This window comes from Eucyclogobius newberryi, unplaced genomic scaffold, assembly GCF_026437365.1.
Source record: "Eucyclogobius newberryi isolate DKJ021-1_F unplaced genomic scaffold, fEucNew1.0.hap1 SCAF_22, whole genome shotgun sequence".
NCBI classification, from domain to species: domain Eukaryota; kingdom Metazoa; phylum Chordata; class Actinopteri; order Gobiiformes; family Gobiidae; genus Eucyclogobius; species Eucyclogobius newberryi.
The window spans coordinates 21,654,470-21,675,912 of record NW_027315857.1 but is presented as its reverse complement, the minus strand read 5'-3'; the positions used below and the strand labels follow the sequence as shown (position 1 = coordinate 21,675,912).

Below are 21,443 nucleotides of genomic sequence, written 5' to 3'. Positions count from 1 at the left end.
CTGCCGTGAGATTGTACTGACATGTAGAAGGATCTCAAGCGATTTTTTCCCCCCCATTTGTTTCCATTTGGGTTTGAACCATAAAGAGGGTTAAGCGCTGGTGAGTGACACATTTGAGAAGCCGTAGTTTCAAAAGGCAGTGCTACAATGACATCAAATATAGTATGTACCATAAATAGAATAGCAGAATCTCATAAACCTTGTGGGAATTGTGTCTTGTCTCACCCCTGGTCCACTGCAGCCAAACAAAGCTGTCGAGATGTGTGTCCGTGTCACTGAAATTGAAAGGATGTTGAAGTGTGTGTGTGTGTGTGACCGAGTTCTATATGAACAAATGTTATTACGTTTTTAAAAGAAAGTAAAGTTTTTATCCTGTAAAAATGTATTTCATGAGCTATACCTTGTTTCCTACGTGCCTTGCTGAAGACTAAACATGTGACTGTAAAACCTGTCTTTGTCAGCAGAGGGAGCTTTAGGATTAATTGCCGTACTGTAACAGCATAAGCTCAACATTTATCTTGGTACTCTAACAGAACATGCGTAGAGACATTATGAAATTATTATCACGCAAATAATTTACACTTGAAAAGTCTTGTTTTATTTTGTGTCATTAAATAAAAATCATTGGGATTAAGCATTGAATTTTGTGATGAGGGGCCATCCCGTGTGACTTCGGATCCACCCGTAAAAATGGGCCACCTGGAAAAACAAACAAGAAACACGGGAACATCAGGCCCCCCGGCGCGCTGCAACCCCCCCCCAAAAGACGTGCCACGCCCCCCTATTACCTGCGTGTAGACCCCGGGAAAGCCCGCCTCGCCGCACTTGTCTCCCCAGCTTACGATGCCCCACAGGTACGACACACCCAGATCGTCCTGACACACCAGGGGCCCCCCGCTGTCCCCCTGGCAAGAGTCCACAGAACCGTCCAGATCACCTGCAACAGCGAGAACCAACCTAAGGGACCAGTTTTTGAGTTCCAAACATGAATTTACTCTGTTTTGATCTATAAAAACCTAAAGACCTATAAAAGAGAACTGTCTAGGGTCAACCGTAAAAAGAAAGTTATAATCCACTTATTTTCAGTCAAATTAAGCAATGTGGAAGGAATCGGGATCACTTTGTAATCAAAATCCACACAAAAAAGGCCCTAGAACTCCTTTTAATCAAATTATGGCTTCAGTTTTGACAAACAAATGCTATATCTACTGTCTGTCGGTCCATATCTCCCAACGGCAGCTTGTCCCCGCCTTATATTCACCCCAAAAACCACCAGAGGCCAAACTTTCAGAGTCTCAGCTTCACAAAGAGCCCAGCCATTTGTTTGTACCCGCAAATGATTCCGAAACAGCTTCGTTTGATTGTCAGATAGGGAAAATCGTCCGGAACGATAAGAGGTTCGGATTCTTCTTTTGTCTCTCGGTGGGACACGCCCGAAACACCTCTGCGGCGCTTTCAGTGTGGAGGCGCGGCAGCACGACCCCAGCCCCGGCCACGTTTAACCCAACCGATACTTCTACTTGTATCTAAGGCCCACAGCTCGAGACCGTAAGTGAGAGTTTGAGCGTTGATCGAGGAGCTTTACCGCGTCACTGTCTTTCTCAAACGTGGAAAAGAATGAGTTCAGCAGAAGTCCGTGGAAGGGAAAAGGATGACAGCGGCGCCACACTCACCAGCGCACATCATGCCCGGTTTGAAGCGGTCTTCGTAAAACCGTTGACAGTCTGGGATCAGGGAGACGTTGGCCCACAGCAGGAATTTAGCGGCTTTACCCTCTAGAAAAAACACAAGAGGACACAGATATTTAGACAAGCGCGGATACAAATAGTAACCGAGCTCATTTGCGTTGAAGCTGTTGAGACCGTTTTAGTTTCGTGTGTAAAGGAGATATTAAAGGACACATTTTATGCAGAATGAATTTCACTTTTTTGGAACTTTTAACCATGTTATAACATTGTTTGTTTCGTCAAAAACATAGATGGAATTGTTTTTAGCTCCATTCAAGCTTGTTTGATAAATCCTGTTTACTAAAGGTTTAAAATGTCCCAGTTTTGTGACATCATAGTTGGACCTCTGAGATCTTCTGGGCTGTTTTTGTTTCCATAAACGATCACCAGACTCATTCTGAGCATTTCTGCTGTCAAATCACGTTTATTACTACTGCACGCTTGCAGTAGCGAGCCAATTGTTTTTTCTTCCCTCTGCACCCAATAGATGGAACGCTAACACAATTCCTGATGAGGGAACGCCTTACAGCTGTGTAGTAATGTATGCTTTATTATTATTAGATTCCAAAACATGGGATGCCAAAGTAAAGTTTCTCAAGAACAAGTTTAAAGGCCAATAACGATACTACAAAAAAAATCATTATTGAATTTAATCTTAGACACTTATTAAGTGAAATTGACTTTTTTGAGCTTTTAAACATGTTCCAACATTGTACCCTCATGAAAAGCATAGCCAGAGTAGCCTTTAGCTTCATTCTCGCTAGTTTGAGGAATCCTGGATAAAAAGTCCTCTCCCTCCGAGCATCAAAAACACTCAATAACTGACGTTTTCTCGTTCTGTGACGTGGTTCTGAGAATCCTCTCTGCGTTTTTTAAGTCCATAAATCATCGCCGTGAATTTCTACCCAGTTACAGCAGGGATCCAAACTAAAGGTACTCAAGAGCATGTTTAAAGGCCCATAACAGTACAAAAAATGCATAATATTTGTCCTTTAAACCAGGTCAAAACGACTGCATTTTTATAGTAAAGGACAATTTCCTGCTCACAACAATAATGCAGGTGCCTCAAGTCACTCTGCATGAACAAAAGAATCCTATTACATTATGAATTTGTTTAATACCATACAATGGAACATTCCGGGCAGAACAGTGTCACGGCGCGCACCTTCCCTGGCTGCGTTTTACCTTTGGTGCGTCCCCAGCCTGAGATGCTGCAGGTGTGGTGCGGCTCGAACAGGCGAGGGGTCCAGGGCACGCACACCGGACGCACCGCGGGGTTGTCATTGAAACATATCTGCTTGAACGGCAGCTTCTTCAACTCCACCAGCGCGATGTCGTTCTCGTAGGTTTTGCCGTTGTATCTAAGGATGGGCGCAAATTGACCCACTTTTATTGATTTGCAGCAGTTTGTGTACATAAATACATAAAATACGGAAGGTTAGTACTGCACTATTTGACGACTATGTGTTGTATTGGTTTACCGTATTTTCTGCACTATATGGCGCACTGGATTTTAAGGCGCACTGTCAATGAATGGTCTATTTTTAGTAATTTTTCATATATAAGACGCACTGGATCATAAGGCGCACTGTAATTTTTTGAGAAAATCAAAGGCTTTTAAGTGCGCCTTATAGTGCGGAAAATACGGTAGTTTCATTTCGACGGCAGAATTTAATTCATCTTACAAAAGAAACAAAATATCTGAGCCAGATTTAGCTACAGCTGCTTTTCATCTGCAGTCCCTGGGCAGGTGAACACAACGTTAAAAAAAATATACACATTTCATTACAATTTTGAGATTATTTCAGTACTGTACTTTTTGACACAATTATATAAGTTAAATTAAACCTGAAATAAATAAAGGCCTTAATTTACTGGTCAAATGTGTCAAATGAAAACAAAACAAAGACTAAACTACGGTCAAAACATAACTTTTTTTTCCTACATTTGAACCTTGTATTGTGGTGATATATTTAGTATTTTTGCGATATTTTGCGATATTGTGCAGCCCTACAGAAGGTACTGTACAGTTGGCACGTACTATCCAAGCTCAAACTGTGTTGTAAGATTTAGAGCGTTATTTATGTTTAACTGCACATGGATTGTATGGAAATGCTGTGTTAATATTTGTACCCATTTGTGTTCAAACTCAAATTGTAATTGTGTAACATGTCTAGTAAATAAATATTTCAGATGCCTTACAAAACTAACAATTTCGCCAGCATTTTTGAAAACACTAAGGACGTTTTTGACAATTACGATCAAGAAAGAAGTTGATTTTAAAGTTATATAGAAAAACACTGTACATTGTATGTCAGATGCCCTCCCCGACTATTTTGATTTGTGCTTGGAACTGGCACAGCATGTACAGCAGTTGTTTTTTGACAACAGCTCACACACACGTCATAAGTATTCCAGACTATAACAGCAAATGCTGCAAAAGCATTGTTTCTGAAAGAGCTGGACCTGCATAACATTTATTATCAGCCAAAGACTTATGTCTGTTAAATGGAAAGTGTTTAGCCGTGAAGGCAGGACATCAGGTGTAATAATAAGGCAAAAGCACATACTGTGAGTGGATATGAATCTCCTCCACTGGAATAATGTCAGTTGTTTCGTGAGCTCGGTTCTTCTTCCACAGAGAAAACTTCACCATGAAATCAGAGGGCTGATTTCTGTCAGGGATGAATAGAATAAATAGAATGTTGTATTTAGTACTTTTATTTAGACCAAAGTGAAGCTAAAATATACATTAAAATAAAATATTGATGACATATTTGTTTTCGTAGGTTGTGCAGATTGTTTGAGAGAGCTGGACCTGAAAAACTACTATCGGCTGCACTCGCCTTTCAAAACCAGTGAAGAAATTACAAGTTCAATCACATATACTTTTTTAAAAATTAACTCAACTTATTCTTGTTCTGTACAGTCAAAACAAAAGAAGAAAAAAAAACATTTACCCAAATATGTCGCGGTTTAACACTGAAATAATTCATATTTACGTAAATTGATCATCTAGTCAAAATATCAATTCTAGGGTTTGGATTAACATAAAATATTTGCAATAGAAAAAAAAATTAAAAAGATATACATATACCAGTATGGGTATAGAATATTGACTCATTTAATTTAGTCAATATTATTTATTTCTTATTATCATTAGTTTTTTAAATATTGGTTTGATTGCATGATCACACCTCCAAAATAATAGATGTTGACTTTATTTTATTTATTGTATTTTAAATAAATAAATACAATTATACACAATAAAATAAAAAAATATATAAAAATGAATAAAATGAATAAATGTATTCATTCATTTATGTATTTCAAGCAAGTCTATAAATACAAATGAGAGAATACATATACACGTCACCAAAACAAAAGTAAGTAAGTAAGTACGTTTTATTTATATAGCACCTTTCACAGACAGAGGTCACAAAGTGCTTCACAAAACACAGAATAAAACAATAAAAACAAAAATTACTATGGCACATTCAGTATAAGTATTTGTACATTTTTAATTTATCTTTCTATGTGGCCTAATCTTTCCACTGCGGGTCTTTATTTAAGTGAATCTGCCCAAACGGTTCAATCAGGTTTAGTTAAATGGAAAATGGTTAAATCTTTACTAACCTGACACAGTGAGCCGCCGTGAGGACCCAGCAGCCCCCGATGTACGCTCCTCCACAGTCAATCTTACCCCTGTCCACTAGCGCCACCTGCCACTGGATCTGGTACTGCACCACACAGTTAATTCACTTAATTGTGATATGTGATTTGGAATGTTTCTTTACATAAATGTACTATGTCATCTTTTTCTATCTGAGAATCTATAATGTATTCAAATTGAAGTTTTTTTCAACATGTTAAAAGTTTTTTTTTAGTTTTGAGTCATTCTACAAGAAATGATGCCACCAAATAACACAAGGTTAAGACAGTTTTTAGCCAATTCAGGAATTCAAGTGCGAGAAAATGTAGAACTAACAAATATAATGTTCCCAAGAATAGTGCAAAAATACAAAATAAAAAATCAAAACTTTTTATTTTTTGTCTTGTGTGTTTTTTATTGTCTTGAGTTTTTTTATTGTTTACGCTGTGCTTGGAATGTTTTAACATTCTCATGCTTCTGATCCATCTAAGTAAATGCTGAAAATGTAACTAAATATCTATTCTATTTAATACATTTATTTTATACCGTAATTAATTAACTTTAAAAAAATGAAAAAAGACAATTTTGTGGAAATTCAGTTAATCTTGTATTTATTTATTTTTCACAAAGACTTTGAATATTCTGTACGTATTTTGTCGAGATTTTGTTGTGTTTGGTGATTTTTTTTTTAGGTTTATTTGAACAAAAACCCATTTCCTCGTCCATTGTGACGTGTGAGTGGAAGGTTCTACGGCAAAATAAGATCATATTCTATCAACTGGTCGAACGTTTCGGAGTGAAAACGTTCGGCTGCTCACCGGAGTCGCTTGTTTATATGAATTTAATTTCTTTTACGACGTTTGAGTGCTTTAAACCTATGTAACTCTAAGGGAACGATATGCTAACAGCTAACTTTGAAGATAACACAGAGAAGAACTTGAACATTTATGTATGTATCCTTTTTTCCCCCCCAATATATTTACTTATCTACTTCTCTATTAGAAGGTATTGAACTTGGAAACCGTTTTAGTTTTGTGTGTAAAGTAGATTTGAGAAAGAGCAATAGCATAATATGTGTCCTTTAATATCTCGGATTAAAGGACACATATTATACTATTACTCTTTCTCAAATCTACTATATTACTCACTGGTTTGGAAAGTACTCCTCCGACCACTCTTTTGACGCGTCCCCTCTCCTTGACCTCCTCGTCATCCGCCATGGTCATGTTTGGGACGCCGCACTCCACCAACGACTCCATGTTCAGTCGGTCCAAAATTATGTCTAATTAAACACAAATTATTCTCAGAAAAAAATTAAGAAATGGCTCGATCTGAATTCGTCCGTTTGTTTTGAACGTCTTTGGGAAGAGGGGACTGTACGGCGTATAGCCCTGTTCTAGAAGGCGTTTTGGAGACTTTTTCCGCCCCAGATTGTTAATTTGTTCACTTTTTTGTGTTTCTTATTGCTAATTTTTCATCATTCTTAAACCCTCGGGCGCAAAAAGTTCATTCCAGTCCACCTTTACATTTACGTTTATCTGAAAATAGTCACTTACTAGTTCTGGGAATGATCGACCCTAAAGAAGAAGAAAAAAAGGAAGGTGAAACAATTACTGTCAAAAGAAATTTAATAATACATGAAAATAAAACTAAACTAAGGGTTTTGAATAAATGACAGACATACCTTGGTTTTCGATCGCAAAGTTTTCTGCATTTGGCTCTATTGGAAAGAAATGGTATAAATTATAAAGAAAGACTAATGTTTCCTCAAAAAAACAAGTCGGTTCCCACTGAAATGTTGATATATTTTGAGTTGACTGACTTAAGTAGTAGATTAAACCGATTTTTTACTTTGGATGAACTTATAAAAATTGGGAGACAAGCATGTTGCGCTAGTGCACACGATGATCTCACGTTTGAGTGTTTCCACCTCGTCCCCGCCGTCCAAGCAGTCCCTCACGCCGTCGCCGACCGCAGAGCTGGGAACGCACACTCCGGACTTGCACCTGAACGCATCGCCTCTGCACTCTGAAGCAACACAGCAAATTCTGTTTAAGTTGTGTTTACGTGCAAGAAATTGTCTCATTTTGACAAACGTCCTCTTCAAACTTAATAACTCAACGTTTTGATGTTCAATTTGCCAAAATAGTTGTGTTTTTTAAATACATATCTTAAGTTACGATCCACAAATGTTAAATCTTATCATTACCTTATTTTCCGGAGTATAAGTCACACCTTTTTTCACAGTTTTGGCCGGGACTTATACTCTAGAGCAACTTATATGTGATATTATTCGTTATTTTCACACTGACAACCACAAGAGGGCGCTCTAGGCTCTAAGCGACGCAGAAGAAGAATCTGCACTTCCTCTACCTCTGGAGTTTGTGGAGTTGTTTAGAAGTGACACAGAGGAAGAAGAATTCAATGGATTTAGTGATTTGGGGTAAAACTGATGCTTTGGTAAACTTGTTAGCATGTTCTTTACGCTATAGTTCTCTGAATAACTGTTCATATGTTACGTTAACATACCAGACACTTACCACAGTTCTGTCTGTGCCTCATGTAGCTGAAGGTGTTAGCGTTAGCATACGTCATGTAGCTGAAGGTGTTAGCGTTAGCATACGTCATGTAGCTGAAGGTGTTAGCGTTAGCATACGTACACCTATTCACCATGTTCTCTCATCTGTTATTATTTTAAACTGCATTTCTTGGATCTTATCAAATAAATTGACCCCAAAAATTCGACTTATACTCCAGTGCGACTTATATGTGTTTTATTCTTCTTTATTATGCATTTTTGGCTGGTGCGACTTATTGTCCAGAAAATACAGTAATTTTTTGGGATTGGCTCCACAAACTTGTCAATCTTATGCTTTTAAAGTTCTTTCAACTAACAAGGATCACATCTTTGCCGTTGAACATCCCTTTTCTTTATTCATGTCGATAGAGTTTACGTTGAACTTTGTGCCAGCATTTGTTTCGTGTATTAATAATGTATAACGTATGAACAGATAATGTACAAAGTATTAACAGATATAAAGCAAGAACCAGGTCAACAAATCTGCAGCAGTTCTGACCCGTCTCGGCTCAATGTTAAACTTCAGGGATTCTACAATGTTTTGTTCGTTTGGCAGGATTTAGCTTAGTTTTTGTTGAAATTCTTTCTGGGCTTTTCCGCTTGAAACCAAAAACGGCACAAATACAATGTCCAAAGTCTTCTCTGTCCACACAAATAACTCAATTTTGCACAATGGGTCAAAAAGGTGGAGTCATTATTCAATCACACCAAATTTTTTTTTTTTTAAATCTTAAACCTATATTATTTTTCTTTGGATCAACATAAAATAATGAAAATTAAATAAATGAAAACACTTAATGATAATATGTTTTTAAGACCTTAACGTGGTGGAGGGGTTTGAGTGCCCGAATGATCCCGGGAGCTATGTTGTCGGGGGCTTCATGCCCCTGGTAGGGTCTCCCAAGGCAAACAGGTCCTAGGTGACGGGTCAGACAAAGATCGGTTCAGAAGCCTCTTATGACGACGACACAATCAAGGCAGTTCACGTCGCCCGGATCGGCGTCACCGGGGCCCCATCCTGGAGCCAGGCCTGGGATGGGTGCTCCATGGCGAGCGCCTGGTGGCCGGGTCTTACCCCACGGGGCCCGGCCGGGCACAGCCCGAAAGAGCGACGTGGGGCCGCCCTCCCGTGGGCCCACCACCCGCAGGAGGATCCATAAGGGGCCGGTGCAGAGAGATCTGGGCGGCAGTCGACGGCAGGGGCCTCGGCGACCAGATCTCCAGACACAGAGACTAACTCTGGGGACATGGAATGTCACCTCGCTGGGGGGGGAAAGAGCCTGAGCTTGTGCGGGAGGTTGAGCGATACCGACTAGATATAGTCGGCCTCACCTCCACGCACAGTTTGGGCTCTGGAACCCATCTCCTCGAGAGGGGCTGGACGCTCCACTTCTCTGGTGTTGCCCGCGGGGAGAGGCGGCGGGCTGGTGTGGGCTTGCTGATAGCCCCTCAGCTCAGCCGCCACGTGTTGGAGTTTACCCCGGTGAACGAGAGGGTCGCGTCCCTCCGCCTTCGGGTGGGGGACAGGTCTCTCACTGTTGTGGCGGCCTACGGGCCGAACAGCAGTGCAGAGTACCCGGCCTTCTTGGAGTCCTTGGGAGGGGTACTGGACAGTGCACCGACCGGGGACTCCGTTGTTCTACTGGGGGACTTCAACGCCCACGTGGGCAATGACAGTGACACCTGGAGAGGGGTGATCGGGAAGAACGGCTTCCCCGATCTGAACCCGAGCGGTGTTCAGTTATTGGACTTCTGTGCTAGCCACGGATTGTCCATAACGAACACCATGTTCAAGCACAAGGGTGTCCATCAGTGCACGTGGCACCAGGACACCCTAGGCCGGAGGTCAATGATCGACTTAGTTGTCGTGTCATCAGACCTCCGGCCGCGTGTCTTGGACACTCGGGTGAAGAGAGGGGCAGAGTTGTCAACCGATCACCACCTGGTGGTGAGTTGGATCCGCTGGCGGAGGAGGAAGCCGGACAGACTTGGCAGACCCAAGCGCATTGTGAGGGTCTGTTGGGAACGTCTAGTGGAGCCCTCTGTCAGTAGGGTATTCAACTCGCACCTCCGGGAGAGCTTCTCCCATGTCCCGGGGGAGGCTGGGGACATTGAGTCCGAGTGGACCATGTTCTCCGCCTCCATTGTTGATGCGGCTGCTCGGAGCTGTGGTCGCAAGGTCTCCGGTGCCTGTCGTGGCGGCAACCCCCGAACCCGGTGGTGGACACCGGAAGTAAGGGATGCCGTCAGACTAAAGAAGGAGGCCTATCAGGCCACTCTGGCTTGTAGGTCTCCGGAGGTCATCGACGGGTATCGGCAGGCCAAGCGAGCCGCGGCTCGTGCTGTCGCAGAGGCAAAAACCCGGGCCTGGGAGGAGTTCGGGGAGGCCATGGAGGAGGACTATCGGTCGGCACCAAAGAAATTCTGGCAAACCGTCCGGCGCCTCAGGAAGGGGAAGCAGTGTCTCACAAACACCGTTTACGGTGCGGGTGGAGGCCTGCTGACCTCGACTGGGGATGTCGTCGGACGGTGGAAGGAATACTTTGAGGATCTCCTTAATCCCTCAGTCACGTCTTCTGAAGAGGAAGTAGAGACCGGGGACTCGGAGGCTGGCTCATCCATCACCCAAGCTGAAGTCACTGAGGTTGTCCGCAAACTCCTCGGTGGCAGGGCTCCGGGGGTGGATGAGATCCGCCCTGAGTACCTAAAGTATCTGGATGTTGTAGGACTGTCTTGGTTGACACGTCTCTGCAACATCGCGTGGCGTTCGGGGACCGTGCCTCTGGACTGGCAGACCGGGGTGGTGGTCCCTCTGTTCAAGAAGGGGGACCGGAGGGTGTGTTCCAACTACAGAGGGATCACACTCCTCAGCCTCCCGGGTAAGGTCTATTCCAAGGTACTGGAGAGGAGAATCCGACCGATAGTCGAACCTCGGATTCAGGAGGAGCAGGGTGGTTTTCGTCCCGGTCGTGGAACACTGGACCAGCTCTATACCCTCCATCGGGTGCTCGAGGGTTCATGGGAGTTTGCCCAACCAGTCCACATGTGCTTTGTGGATCTGGAGAAGGCTTTTGACCGTGTCCCTCGGGGTGTCCTTTGGGGGGTGCTCCGGGAGTACGGGGTCCGGGGCCCTTTGCTCAGGGCTGTCCGGTCCCTGTATGACCGGAGCAGGAGCTGTGTTCGCATTGCCGGCAGTAAGTCAGACCTGTTCCCAGTGCATGTTGGACTCCGCCAGGGCTGCCCTGTGTCACCGGTTCTGTTCATAATTTTTATGGACAGAATTTCTAGGCGCAGTCAGGGGTCGGAGGGGGTCCGGTTTGGGGACCACAGGATCTCATCTCTGCTGTTTGCAGACGATGTTGTCCTGATGGCTCCATCAAACCCGGACCTGCAACATGCACTGGGACGGTTTGCAGCCGAGTGTGAAGCGGCTGGGATGAGAATCAGCACCTCCAAATCCGAGGCCATGGTTCTCGACCGGAAAAAGGTGGCTTGCCCTCTCCAGGTGGGTGGGGTGTCCTTGCCCCAAGTGGAGGAGTTCAAGTATCTCGGGGTCTTGTTCACGAGTGAGGGAAGGATGGAGCGTGAGATCGACAGGCGGATCGGTGCAGCGGCTGCAGTGATGCAGTCGCTGCATCGGACCGTTGTGGTAAAGAGGGAGCTGAGCCGAAAGGCAAAGCTCTCTATTTACCGGTCGGTCTACGTTCCTACCCTCACCTATGGTCATGAGCTTTGGGTAGTGACCGAAAGAACAAGATCGCGGATACAAGCGGTCGAAATGAGTTTCCTCCGCCGGGTGGCTGGGCGCTCCCTTAGAGATAAGGTGAGGAGCTCGGCCACACGGGGGGAGCTCGGAGTAGAGCCGCTGCTCCTCCACGTCGAGAGGAGCCAGCTGAGGTGGCTCGGGCATCTGTTCCGGATGCCTCCTGGGCGCCTCCCTCGGGAGGTGTTTCAGGCATGTCCCACCGGGAAGAGGCCCCGGGGAAGACCCAGGACACGCTGGAGAGACTATGTCTCTCGGCTGGCCTGGGAACGCCTCGGGATCCCCCCGGAGGAGTTAGAGGAAGTGTCTGGGGAGAGGAAGTCTGGGAGTCCCTGCTCAGACTGCTGCCCCCGCGACCCGGCCCCGGATAAAGCGGCAGAAGATGGATGGATGGATGGATGTTTTTAAGAGGATATATAATGTTTTTTGTTTTTTTTTAGTATTAAACATAATTTTATTGATTTTTCCATTGAAAAAAATTAAAAAAGGAAAAAAAACATATCTAAAAAAAATTTTAAAAGGAGAAAAAGAAAACCGTATTTGGAAAAAAATGAATAAAAATAAAAAATGAAAACCATAATATTTTAAAAATTAAAAAAATGAAAACCATAATATTAAAAAAAATAATGAAAAAATGAAATAGATAAAAGAAAACCATAATATTGTTCTTAAGCGGCTGTATTTTGTTGTGTTTTCTTTTAACTCTGGATTACGAGTCATGTAATAAAGTTTGATGCTGTCACAAAATGAATATACTGTAGCACGTCTTTGGACCCAATCCAACAAACAATGACAAAGTTGACCAATTGCGTTATTTCTTTTCCAAACAATCAAATCTCCCGTGGCATTTTTGTGGCCCCGCCCTCGACACCATGAATTAAAAACTTGCGTGACTTTACTTTTGCAGCACATCTCGTCACTGCGGTCGCCACAGTCGTCGACGCCGTCGCACGTCTGCTCCCGGAAAATACACTTGGAGTTGACGCACGTGAAGTCACAGCCTGGAACACGGAGAAGCGCGGTTACCATGACGCTACACCAAACAAACACAACAAGATACAGACACACACACTCACTGCCTATCCAAAAAAAGAGTCGCCACAGACAAAAACTCACTCTCCTTAGATGTTTTCGCTGCTCGATGCCACTGATTTGACCCTTCAAAAACACACTGACATCTTCCCCATGACCACGGGATTCGTCTTTCCACATGTTTCAGAAATGAGAAGCCGCTCACTGCATCAGTCGGGTTTAAATACTGCGTCGCAGCAGATATTCAGTAGGAAGCTTGGACTTATTTTAGTTGAATCCAAGTGGCGGCTTTTTTAAAGGTGTATTATGCAGTATTTGTATCGGTTTTGACCTTTAAACATCTTGAGTACTTTTACTTTGCCAGTGAAGAAGTTATTGAACCTAAAAAAGTGTCTCCAATGAAAACCGCACATGATAGGTTAGGTGTTTCCTTTATCAGGATTAGTGCTTGTACTCCATCTACTGGCAGCAGAGGGAATTGCCATGGGGAAATAAACAAAAGCTTTCCCCTGGCGATGGTTCATGGATTCAAAAACTGCACAGGAGACTTAAGGATCTCTACTCATGACGTCACAAATCAGGGAAATGTAGCGTTTCCTGAGGCTCAGCGGGGAGAGGTTCTCGTAAACACGGTGAACGAAACAAAATACATTTCCAGGTATGTTTTAATGAGGAAACCAGGCTTAAAAACTTTAAAAAGTAAATTTTACAGCACAAATCAACACGCCTGTTGTATTTCTAACAAAGTCTTTAAGGTCAAATTGTGTTCAAACAAATATTACAGTCGAAGTAATGTAGATGATTTCACTCTAAAAGGATCAATACAAGAAAAACAATCATATTTATACACATCATTTTGGTTGACTATTACCTTTGCCCGGGCCGGAGTAGCAGTTTGCCGTGGCGACCGTCTGGTCCATGCCGGTGCTGTTGAGGAGGGTGCACTCCGCCAGGGCGTTCTCAAAGCCTTCACACTGGACGTGGACACAGCTCTGTGGGAAAGACTTCTCCTGATGCTTCCTCGTCAGATTAGAGAAGGGGATTGTGTCAGCTCGATGTGCACCTCTAGGACCACAACAAAGAAATAAATGACCCATATTTGACCCATATATGATAATAAACATGTCACTCTTTCCTGACCGGTCGGGACAAAACACTTTAAAACACTTTAGATGTTATTGTCGACAACGTCCAATGGGAGTGACTGGTAAAACTAAACAGCACCAAACCCATTACAGGGCTCTTAACAAAGAAGATTAGTTTCAGGTGAAAGTTAGGCAGGGTGAACAAAGGACGTATACTAATAAAACAGGTGTGATGGTGTGGATGTTTTTTAATCAAATTGGCCAGCAGGTGTCACTCCACTCTATAAAAAAAAACCTCTACCACTTCTTTTTCCTCTGCTTCTCCCACTTCCGCCTCAGATTGGGCTGGTGTCGACGCCCTGTTCTCCTGTCCTCAGGTAGTTTCCGCATTTTCCACTTCAATCTTTTAATTCTACCGCCACTAATGTATGTTACTCGAGTGCCGTGGTGAGGCTCACGCCCCACGACACTCCGCGCTATGGGGAACTCCTGGATTGTGCTTTGGCGACTGGTAGTTCTGGAAGCTGGGATCCCATGTGTGTGTAGCCGGCTGAGCTAGTCACGTCCGCTGCCCGTCGAGGGTGCACAGCAGCTGTTTCCCAGCAGTATGTGAAAGGAAAGCTGCATTTTAGGCCCATCATATCTGCACCGCCTTTAAAACTTACTTTAACTTTTAGGTCATGGGGGATGGGACAAGCATGCTCTGCCATCTTGCCTTTTTCTTAACCTCAGCATAAATGTGATTGTTTTTATGGACAACGATGCGATCAATGTTTTTATTATGGAATTTATTGTTCATAGAAATTACTTATCTATAAATAAATCATATCTTGTATTAAAAATGTCTTTGTGCCTCTTGTCAACAACGAATCTGTGCCTCTTTTAATGTGTTCAATATGGTCCTGGGCCCATTAATGCCCAGGTGGCGTTGTTGGTTTTCTGATTTGGGTTTTAACTGTAACGACTAAAGTTAAAACACCCCTGACATGCCACACAGGCAATTATGGGAACCCACTCCTCCCTGAGTTTGTTAGTGGTTTATTTTCGCCTTTAGTCACACTTCTTATGTGTTAGTTCAGTCCAGTTTCCTCACTTTGCAGTTCCGTGTTCTCTGCAGAAGACGTTTGCAGCTGGCATGTTCCAGGAACTGCCACAGACCAACTTCCTGTCTGCGGTCACCGGGTTGAACGTGTTTGGTACAGTCAGAACGATCACGTGCGTCTCTGCGTCTTCGGCGCTGTTGTAGAACTGATGCTCCTCTTTGGACGGAGTATTTACAGAGTGTTATAACGGTATCGTGACTTAAATGATTCGTTCTTCAATGCGGATGAAACAGGCCGTCAAACTCACCTGAACAGCTGTCTGCGAAGTGAGACATTGTATTGAGATTGTTTCGACAAGAAGAAGCCATCGCCTAAAACGACACCACAGCAGTGATTAAGGCTGCAAATTATTACTTTACTAATCAATTACTGTAGATTAGTGGCTCTCAAACGTTTCTCACCAAGTACCACCCAAGATAATATGTGGCTTCCCGAGTACCACCAGAGCTAAACTCTAACTATCTCAGGCCTAAATTTGATCTTAACATTGTCTGAAATTAGACTAAACCAAAGGTCGTTCTAAATAAGGATGAACCCAAAGGAGGTAAAATAAATGATAGATTTGTCCCTGAATTAAGCAAAAAAGCTCTGCGTACCACCAGAGGCACTGCCACAAGTGCCACAGTTTGAGAAACACTGCGGCGGATTATTATTTGAGAGATTCATTGGTCTTTGGTTTGCAAAATGCTTGTGAATATGATTTTTTTTTTTTTTTTTTTTTTTTGACAAAATTTGACCCAAATGAAGCTAAACCGATGCCGCTTGAGGCCATCCTGGCGGAATGCACTTACAGAGAAAATGTTTCACTAAATAAAAAAAAATCCTTTTCAATTTTGATGTCTGTCCACCTGATCCACAGAACAGAACACACAACATACGTGTATTTTATAGACTTGTTTTCTTCACAAAACAAGTAGATTCTTCAACCATTAAATATGAATAAACAACCAAAAATAGCTTTGCAATAAAAAGGTTTCAGAAAATGTGCCAAAGCGATTAAAAACAACCATAAAAACCATTGAAAAGACGTTTCATTTTCAATTTGAAAGAGCTGGCCTGAGAGCATAAAGTCAGGTTACTCAGGCCAGCTCTCTCAGATTGAAAATGAGATTCTACAATAATGTGAAACTAGAAAAAATATATACAAACTCCTTAGACTAAACCTGCACAGTGCACTAGTCTGATGCCGGTGAACACATCGTGGGTTACGCACGTGGCAGTAGGACCGGGAGCGGCGCTTGTTTCGCCCACAGACGGCGGTGTTGTTCTGCAGCGGGCACAGATACGGCGGCTTGCAGTAGCACAGCCCGTCCACGCAGCGCTCCCACGGGTTGCAGAAGACCAGATCGCACGACCGACGGGTGTAGCTGCAAGACAGGGCCGTGGCAGAGTGGTTAGCCCGTCGCCCCATCGCAGCAGCGGCGGAAGAACTGCCAATACTGCTAATACTTCAAGTCCATATGAAGGTTCTACTGTCTTTCTAAGGTCCTACTGTCGAACTACATTGACCATGATCCTTTGCTCTACTTCAGCGCAGACGACATGAATTAATGACTGTTATTAATAAGCACTTTCAAGTCTTAATTCATTGTATTATGACTTATTGTTGGCACCAATGGCTTGTCGAGGCTTTTTAACAGGAAACGCACATGTACAATTCCGTTAACCCTTTCAAAACGACACAATGAATACCGTATTGTCAAATTAATATTGGGATAATATCGTACAGCGAGAGTTGGATACCGTTACATCACTAGAAACGTGGTAGATTGAATGTCTGTATCTATTTTATTGCAGATTATATTATTTTAATCCGTCTCGGTTTCGGACTGTTCAGCGCGGACAATTACGATACAATGACGAAACCAATGTGATTCAGCTGAACTAACTTTATTCATGTTTTTTTTTACAGTTTTCAACCACTTTGCCACTTTTGCTACTTCAATCCATAACTGCGATACTAAAATATGCACGGTCTCAACGAACAGACACGCCTTTTATTTTAGGTTAAATTCATTCATTTTTCTCTTCAGTGGGATGGCGTTGTTAGCATGTATTTCTACAAATTTGTACTTAATTCTAGATAGATAGATTAAAACCGATTATGTTTCGGCAGTTTATCGGTGTAATACACGATTTCTGATGAGTCTTACTTCTGCTTCAAACACTCGTCTGGACCCAAGAAGTCGTCGTCTGGACCTGGGAAGTCGCCGTCTGGTATCGGGGGGGTTTCAGTTACATTTATCTGTTTAATTTCGATTTCCATGGGAAGAGATGTCTCAGGGGGGCTCCTCTGAAAGAAGAAGTATTAAAGTTAAGACGTATCGTGAGTTACAGCGATAAGCGATGTCATGGATCACGGGTGTCAGCGGCTCTCAAACGTTTTACACTTTGTCGTTGTTAATTCTTTTTGGCTTACGGAGTCATGAAAACGTGCGCAACAGGTTCAATTTTAACCAGTACTCTTACAATTACAATTATATTTCAGATTTGACTAAACATTTTACCTGTTTTCCCCCAGTTTGACCATTTTTGTCAAGTTTATGATTGTACTTCCTGGTTGGACGTGAGCACAAATATGACATAGAGGCAATTCCACAGCTATTACCTAGCAACCAGGCTGTAAACAAGAGCCACAATCCACACTAATGACAACAGTTATGATTTGACACACAATAATACCATAAAACAGCTTCATTTTGTCGAACGATTGTTTAAACTGTCAGAAAAGTGTGTCTGTGTGAAACTGTCTCTGTGTCGCACGCTGATGACATCACAGAGGGATTCAGCTCTACTTAATGTCATTTTAAACTCTTATTTTTCTAAATGTCTTCACAAACCGCAACTTAACATAAGTAAAACTATGATAAATATTCCCCCAAACTGAGTCAGAATTAGAAAAACAGTAGAAGCTTAATATGAACTTTAAGTGGATACTTTTTACTTTTACCACATTTCAGAGCAGGTATCTGTACTTTCTACTACTTCTACATTTTCCAACTGGACTGAAAAGTAGACAGTATTTTTCCTTATGGCTTTTGAGCACGTTTATGATGAAATCCTGACTAAAGGTTTTGAGTTCAAGTTCCGGCTTTGAACATAAAAATAAAAAGGAATAATAAAAAGGAAAATGTAAGTAATCGATTCAGTCGCACAACGGAAATCAGCACATTTTATTTGACTCTTTAATAGTTTTCCAAGTGTGTGAAATACTTTTACTTAAGTAGATGCTTTTACCTTTATTCAATATTTTTTTTGCTACTGTATCTGCACTTTTGTTTGGTAAAAGTACACTGAAAATGAACCTTTGTCTGGACTTAATCATGTCTAAACTGGGTATATCATTTTTCCTACTTTTAGCCTTTTGTAACTTATGTCCATTGTTTGTTTATGCGGTGGTTTGTGTTGTTTTGTTGTGCACTTTTAACTTGTTTTTTTTTTTGCTGCAAATGGCAAATAAACTAAACTTAACCATAAAGTAAACCAACAGACTCTCACCTGCATGATCCTTGAAAATACAAATAATATAAGTTAAAACCTTCTGAGCTTTCTTCTCGGAGATAGATAAGCAAAGTCTCAAAAGACCTTTTTTACTGTGTCAACGTAAAAGGGCATAAATACAAAACATAAAGTAAAACATACAAAAACATAAAACATGAAGTAAAACATAATAAAATAAAACATAAAGTAAAACATTAAATAAAACATTAAATAAAACATAAAGTAAAACATAAAATAAAACATAAAATAAAACATAAAACATGAAGTAAAACATAAAACATAAAGTAAAACATAAAATATAACATAAAACATGAAGTAAAACATAAAATAAAACATGAAACATGAAGTAAAACATAAAATAAAACATGAAACATGAAGTAAAACATTAAATAAAACATGAAACATGAAGTAAAACATAAAATAAAACATGAAACATAAAATAAAACATAAAACATGACGTAAAACATAAAACATGAAGTAAAACATTAAAAAAACATAAAACATGAAGTAAAGTAAGACATAAGTAAAACATAAAACATGAAGTAAAATCTGAAGAAAAATAAAGTGATCTAAAACCTTACAACGTTTAAACAAGTGCACAAGACTCACCAAAACAACTTTTCTTACCGATAATGTTTGCACCACGAGCAGCATCAGCAGAAATAAATCCACCAGGTTCATCTTGACCCACATTTCTTTAGTTCCACATTCGAAAATGTTGCAAAAAGGTATAAAATGAGAATCCCGACAGCGGGGAATGTACCGAGAGCTAATGAAGCTCGTCTCCGATCGGTAATCAATACTTGTCCTCTCTGTGTAGACACGGATTTGATGGGAGGAGTTTTTACGGTAGTCCCTGTGATTCAGGCTAAACAAACGTGTGGGCGAAAGGAACAAAGTGCACGAGGTCAAAATTTGCCTGTAAAAAAAATAATTAAAAAAACAGGTCAGTGAATAAATTGTGTAATATCTATTTGGAATATTAAACTTCATTATCATTAGTTTACATAGTAAATTTTTTCTATTTTATGCTTAGGGAGGAAAGTGTTGCTGCCAAAATCAATTGGGACCCCTCCCCTATTATTATTTATTATAATTTATTGGCCCTGCGACAAGTTGGCCACTGTCCAGGGTGTACCCCGCCTAAGGCCCGAAGTCACTGGGATAGGCTCCAGTCACCCGCGACCCCGAAAGGGAACAAGCGGTAGAAAATGGATGGATGGATGGATAATTTATTATGATTTATTGTTATTTTTATAATTTATTAAGATTTATTTGATATATTTATTTATTTATTATAATGTATTATTATTTATTGCTATTTTTTATAATTTATTAAGATTTATTTTATATACATTTGTATTTATTGTAATGTATTATGATTTATTGTTATTTTGTTATAATTTATTAAGATTTTTTTTTAATCTATTTTTATTTATTATAATTTATTGTGATTTATAGAGGTTTATTTTATTGATTAATTGATTGATTGATTGATTGATTGATTGATTGATTGATTGATTTATATTCAGACTTTGGCTCAAACATGTAAGGCTAAAAATGTGGTGTAGCTGTTTTTCAAAATTGAATGATTAAATAAGTGAAATAAAATAAAATAAAAACACATACATGAAAGACACTGTTGCTAACGTAACTATGAAGAGGCGGGACAGGAAGTCGACCGTCCCATTTCTACTATTGAGCCGTTATAGATACATTTTCCGCTTAACAATGAACAAAACGCAAATTGATTATCCATGTATGTTATATTTTAATTCTACGTAATTAAAAAAAAACATAATATATCCTCTTTAAGTAACATTTTTAAATATCACCTTATATACTGTAGGTAAGTGGCTTCGAATAAACACAAATAAATAGGCCTAAAAATGACCAGGAACTTAAATAAATAGATTTTTGTTGCTTTTTAAAACATTTTTCTTTTAATCCCTACGTTTGACTCTCAAAATATGTGTGAAATACTTACACAAAGTACTTTTTCTTTTGTATGCACACTCTAAAAATGCAGTTGCCTTGCCTTACTTATACTTTTATTTGATGCTTTTTCGCCCGAGTATCAGTACTTTTACCTCAGAACACAGAGTCCTTCTTCCACCACCGATAATGAACCTACTTTAACCCTATTAAAAGCTAACACTATTATTCAAACAAATGAGTCCTTTATCAAAACTTGTAGCACTGGTTTTATTCCTCTTTTGTAAATAAAAGCGGTTATGGCGTCGAAACATCATGGTTAATGTTCAACCGTAGATCAACAGACCTACAGTTTCAAAATCCCGATAACACATGTGCACATACAGCCAGACGAGTACAAGAGCCTACAGTTACTTCAACATAATAGTACTCAAGTCATTTCAGCTGCCTTTTGTGTACCAAAGATATAAACAGTCAATTCAATGATATTCAAGCAATTGATATCAAATGTATAATTATAACTGACACACCCGGGATGTTGAGATGGGAAGTAATAATAAAAGTGTTAAAAAATGCAGTAAATTTGTACGCACTCGCTCATTCATACCTCTTTCATAGCTCACTTGTGAGTCAGTGTTTAATCTGAGAGACTTTTATCAGTGGAAATTAGCGCATATTTTGTGTTTTGGTTATTCTAGAGCCAGATTTTCTCTAGTTTGGCCAAAGAAACAACACCATATCCCCTCCTTTACTTTTGGAAGGCCTCAAAGTGGTCAAAACTGGGACATGTCTTGAATAAAACTGGGACAAATCAATGGTTTTGGACACATCTGCTGGGACACGGGGCTCAAAACTGGGACTGTCCCGGGTAAATAGGGACATCTGGTCACCCTGGGATCTTTAATTGAGTATTAAATCAATGTGTGCCCCTCTCAATGTAATCTCAGAAGTGTTTTGTTCTTCTCACACTCATTTTGGGCCGCGGGCTGGATTTTTCAACGCTCAGGCTGGGTCGCGGGCCGAACATATCACGCCCAAAAAACAAAAATATAATGAATAAATAGCTT

General features: G+C 41.0%; 1 protein-coding gene across 1 annotated transcript; it reads right to left on the bottom strand.

Moving 5' to 3' along the window:
- Positions 1–620: 620 nt before the first annotated feature.
- Positions 621–19,150, bottom strand: cfi (complement factor I). The gene is made up of 15 exons (XM_072459392.1): positions 19,069–19,150; positions 17,094–17,233; positions 16,154–16,307; positions 15,188–15,251; positions 14,931–15,096; positions 13,624–13,817; positions 12,620–12,721; positions 7,231–7,407; positions 6,528–6,661; positions 5,364–5,467; positions 4,298–4,402; positions 2,913–3,088; positions 1,674–1,775; positions 789–937; positions 621–699 (listed from the first exon to the last, which is right to left on the bottom strand). The coding sequence occupies exons 1-15, from the start codon at positions 19,132–19,134 to the stop codon at positions 631–633; spliced, it is 1,902 nt and encodes a 633-aa protein (XP_072315493.1). The 5' UTR covers positions 19,135–19,150; the 3' UTR covers positions 621–630.
- Between the last annotated feature and the right edge of the window lie 2,293 nt (positions 19,151–21,443).

Excerpts from the sequence above, each read along its gene's own strand:
- cfi (XM_072459392.1), bottom strand. The coding sequence starts at position 19,134 with ATGTGGGTCAAGATGAACCTGGTGGATTTATTTCTGCTGATGCTGCTC. Across the intron at positions 12,722-13,623 it reads CTACTCCGGCCCGGGCAAAG|GCTGTGACTTCACGTGCGTC; the intron begins GTAATAGTCAAC and ends TCCGTGTTCCAG. Across the intron at positions 3,089-4,297 it reads GAGATTCATATCCACTCACA|ATACAACGGCAAAACCTACG; the intron begins GTATGTGCTTTT and ends GCCCATCCTTAG.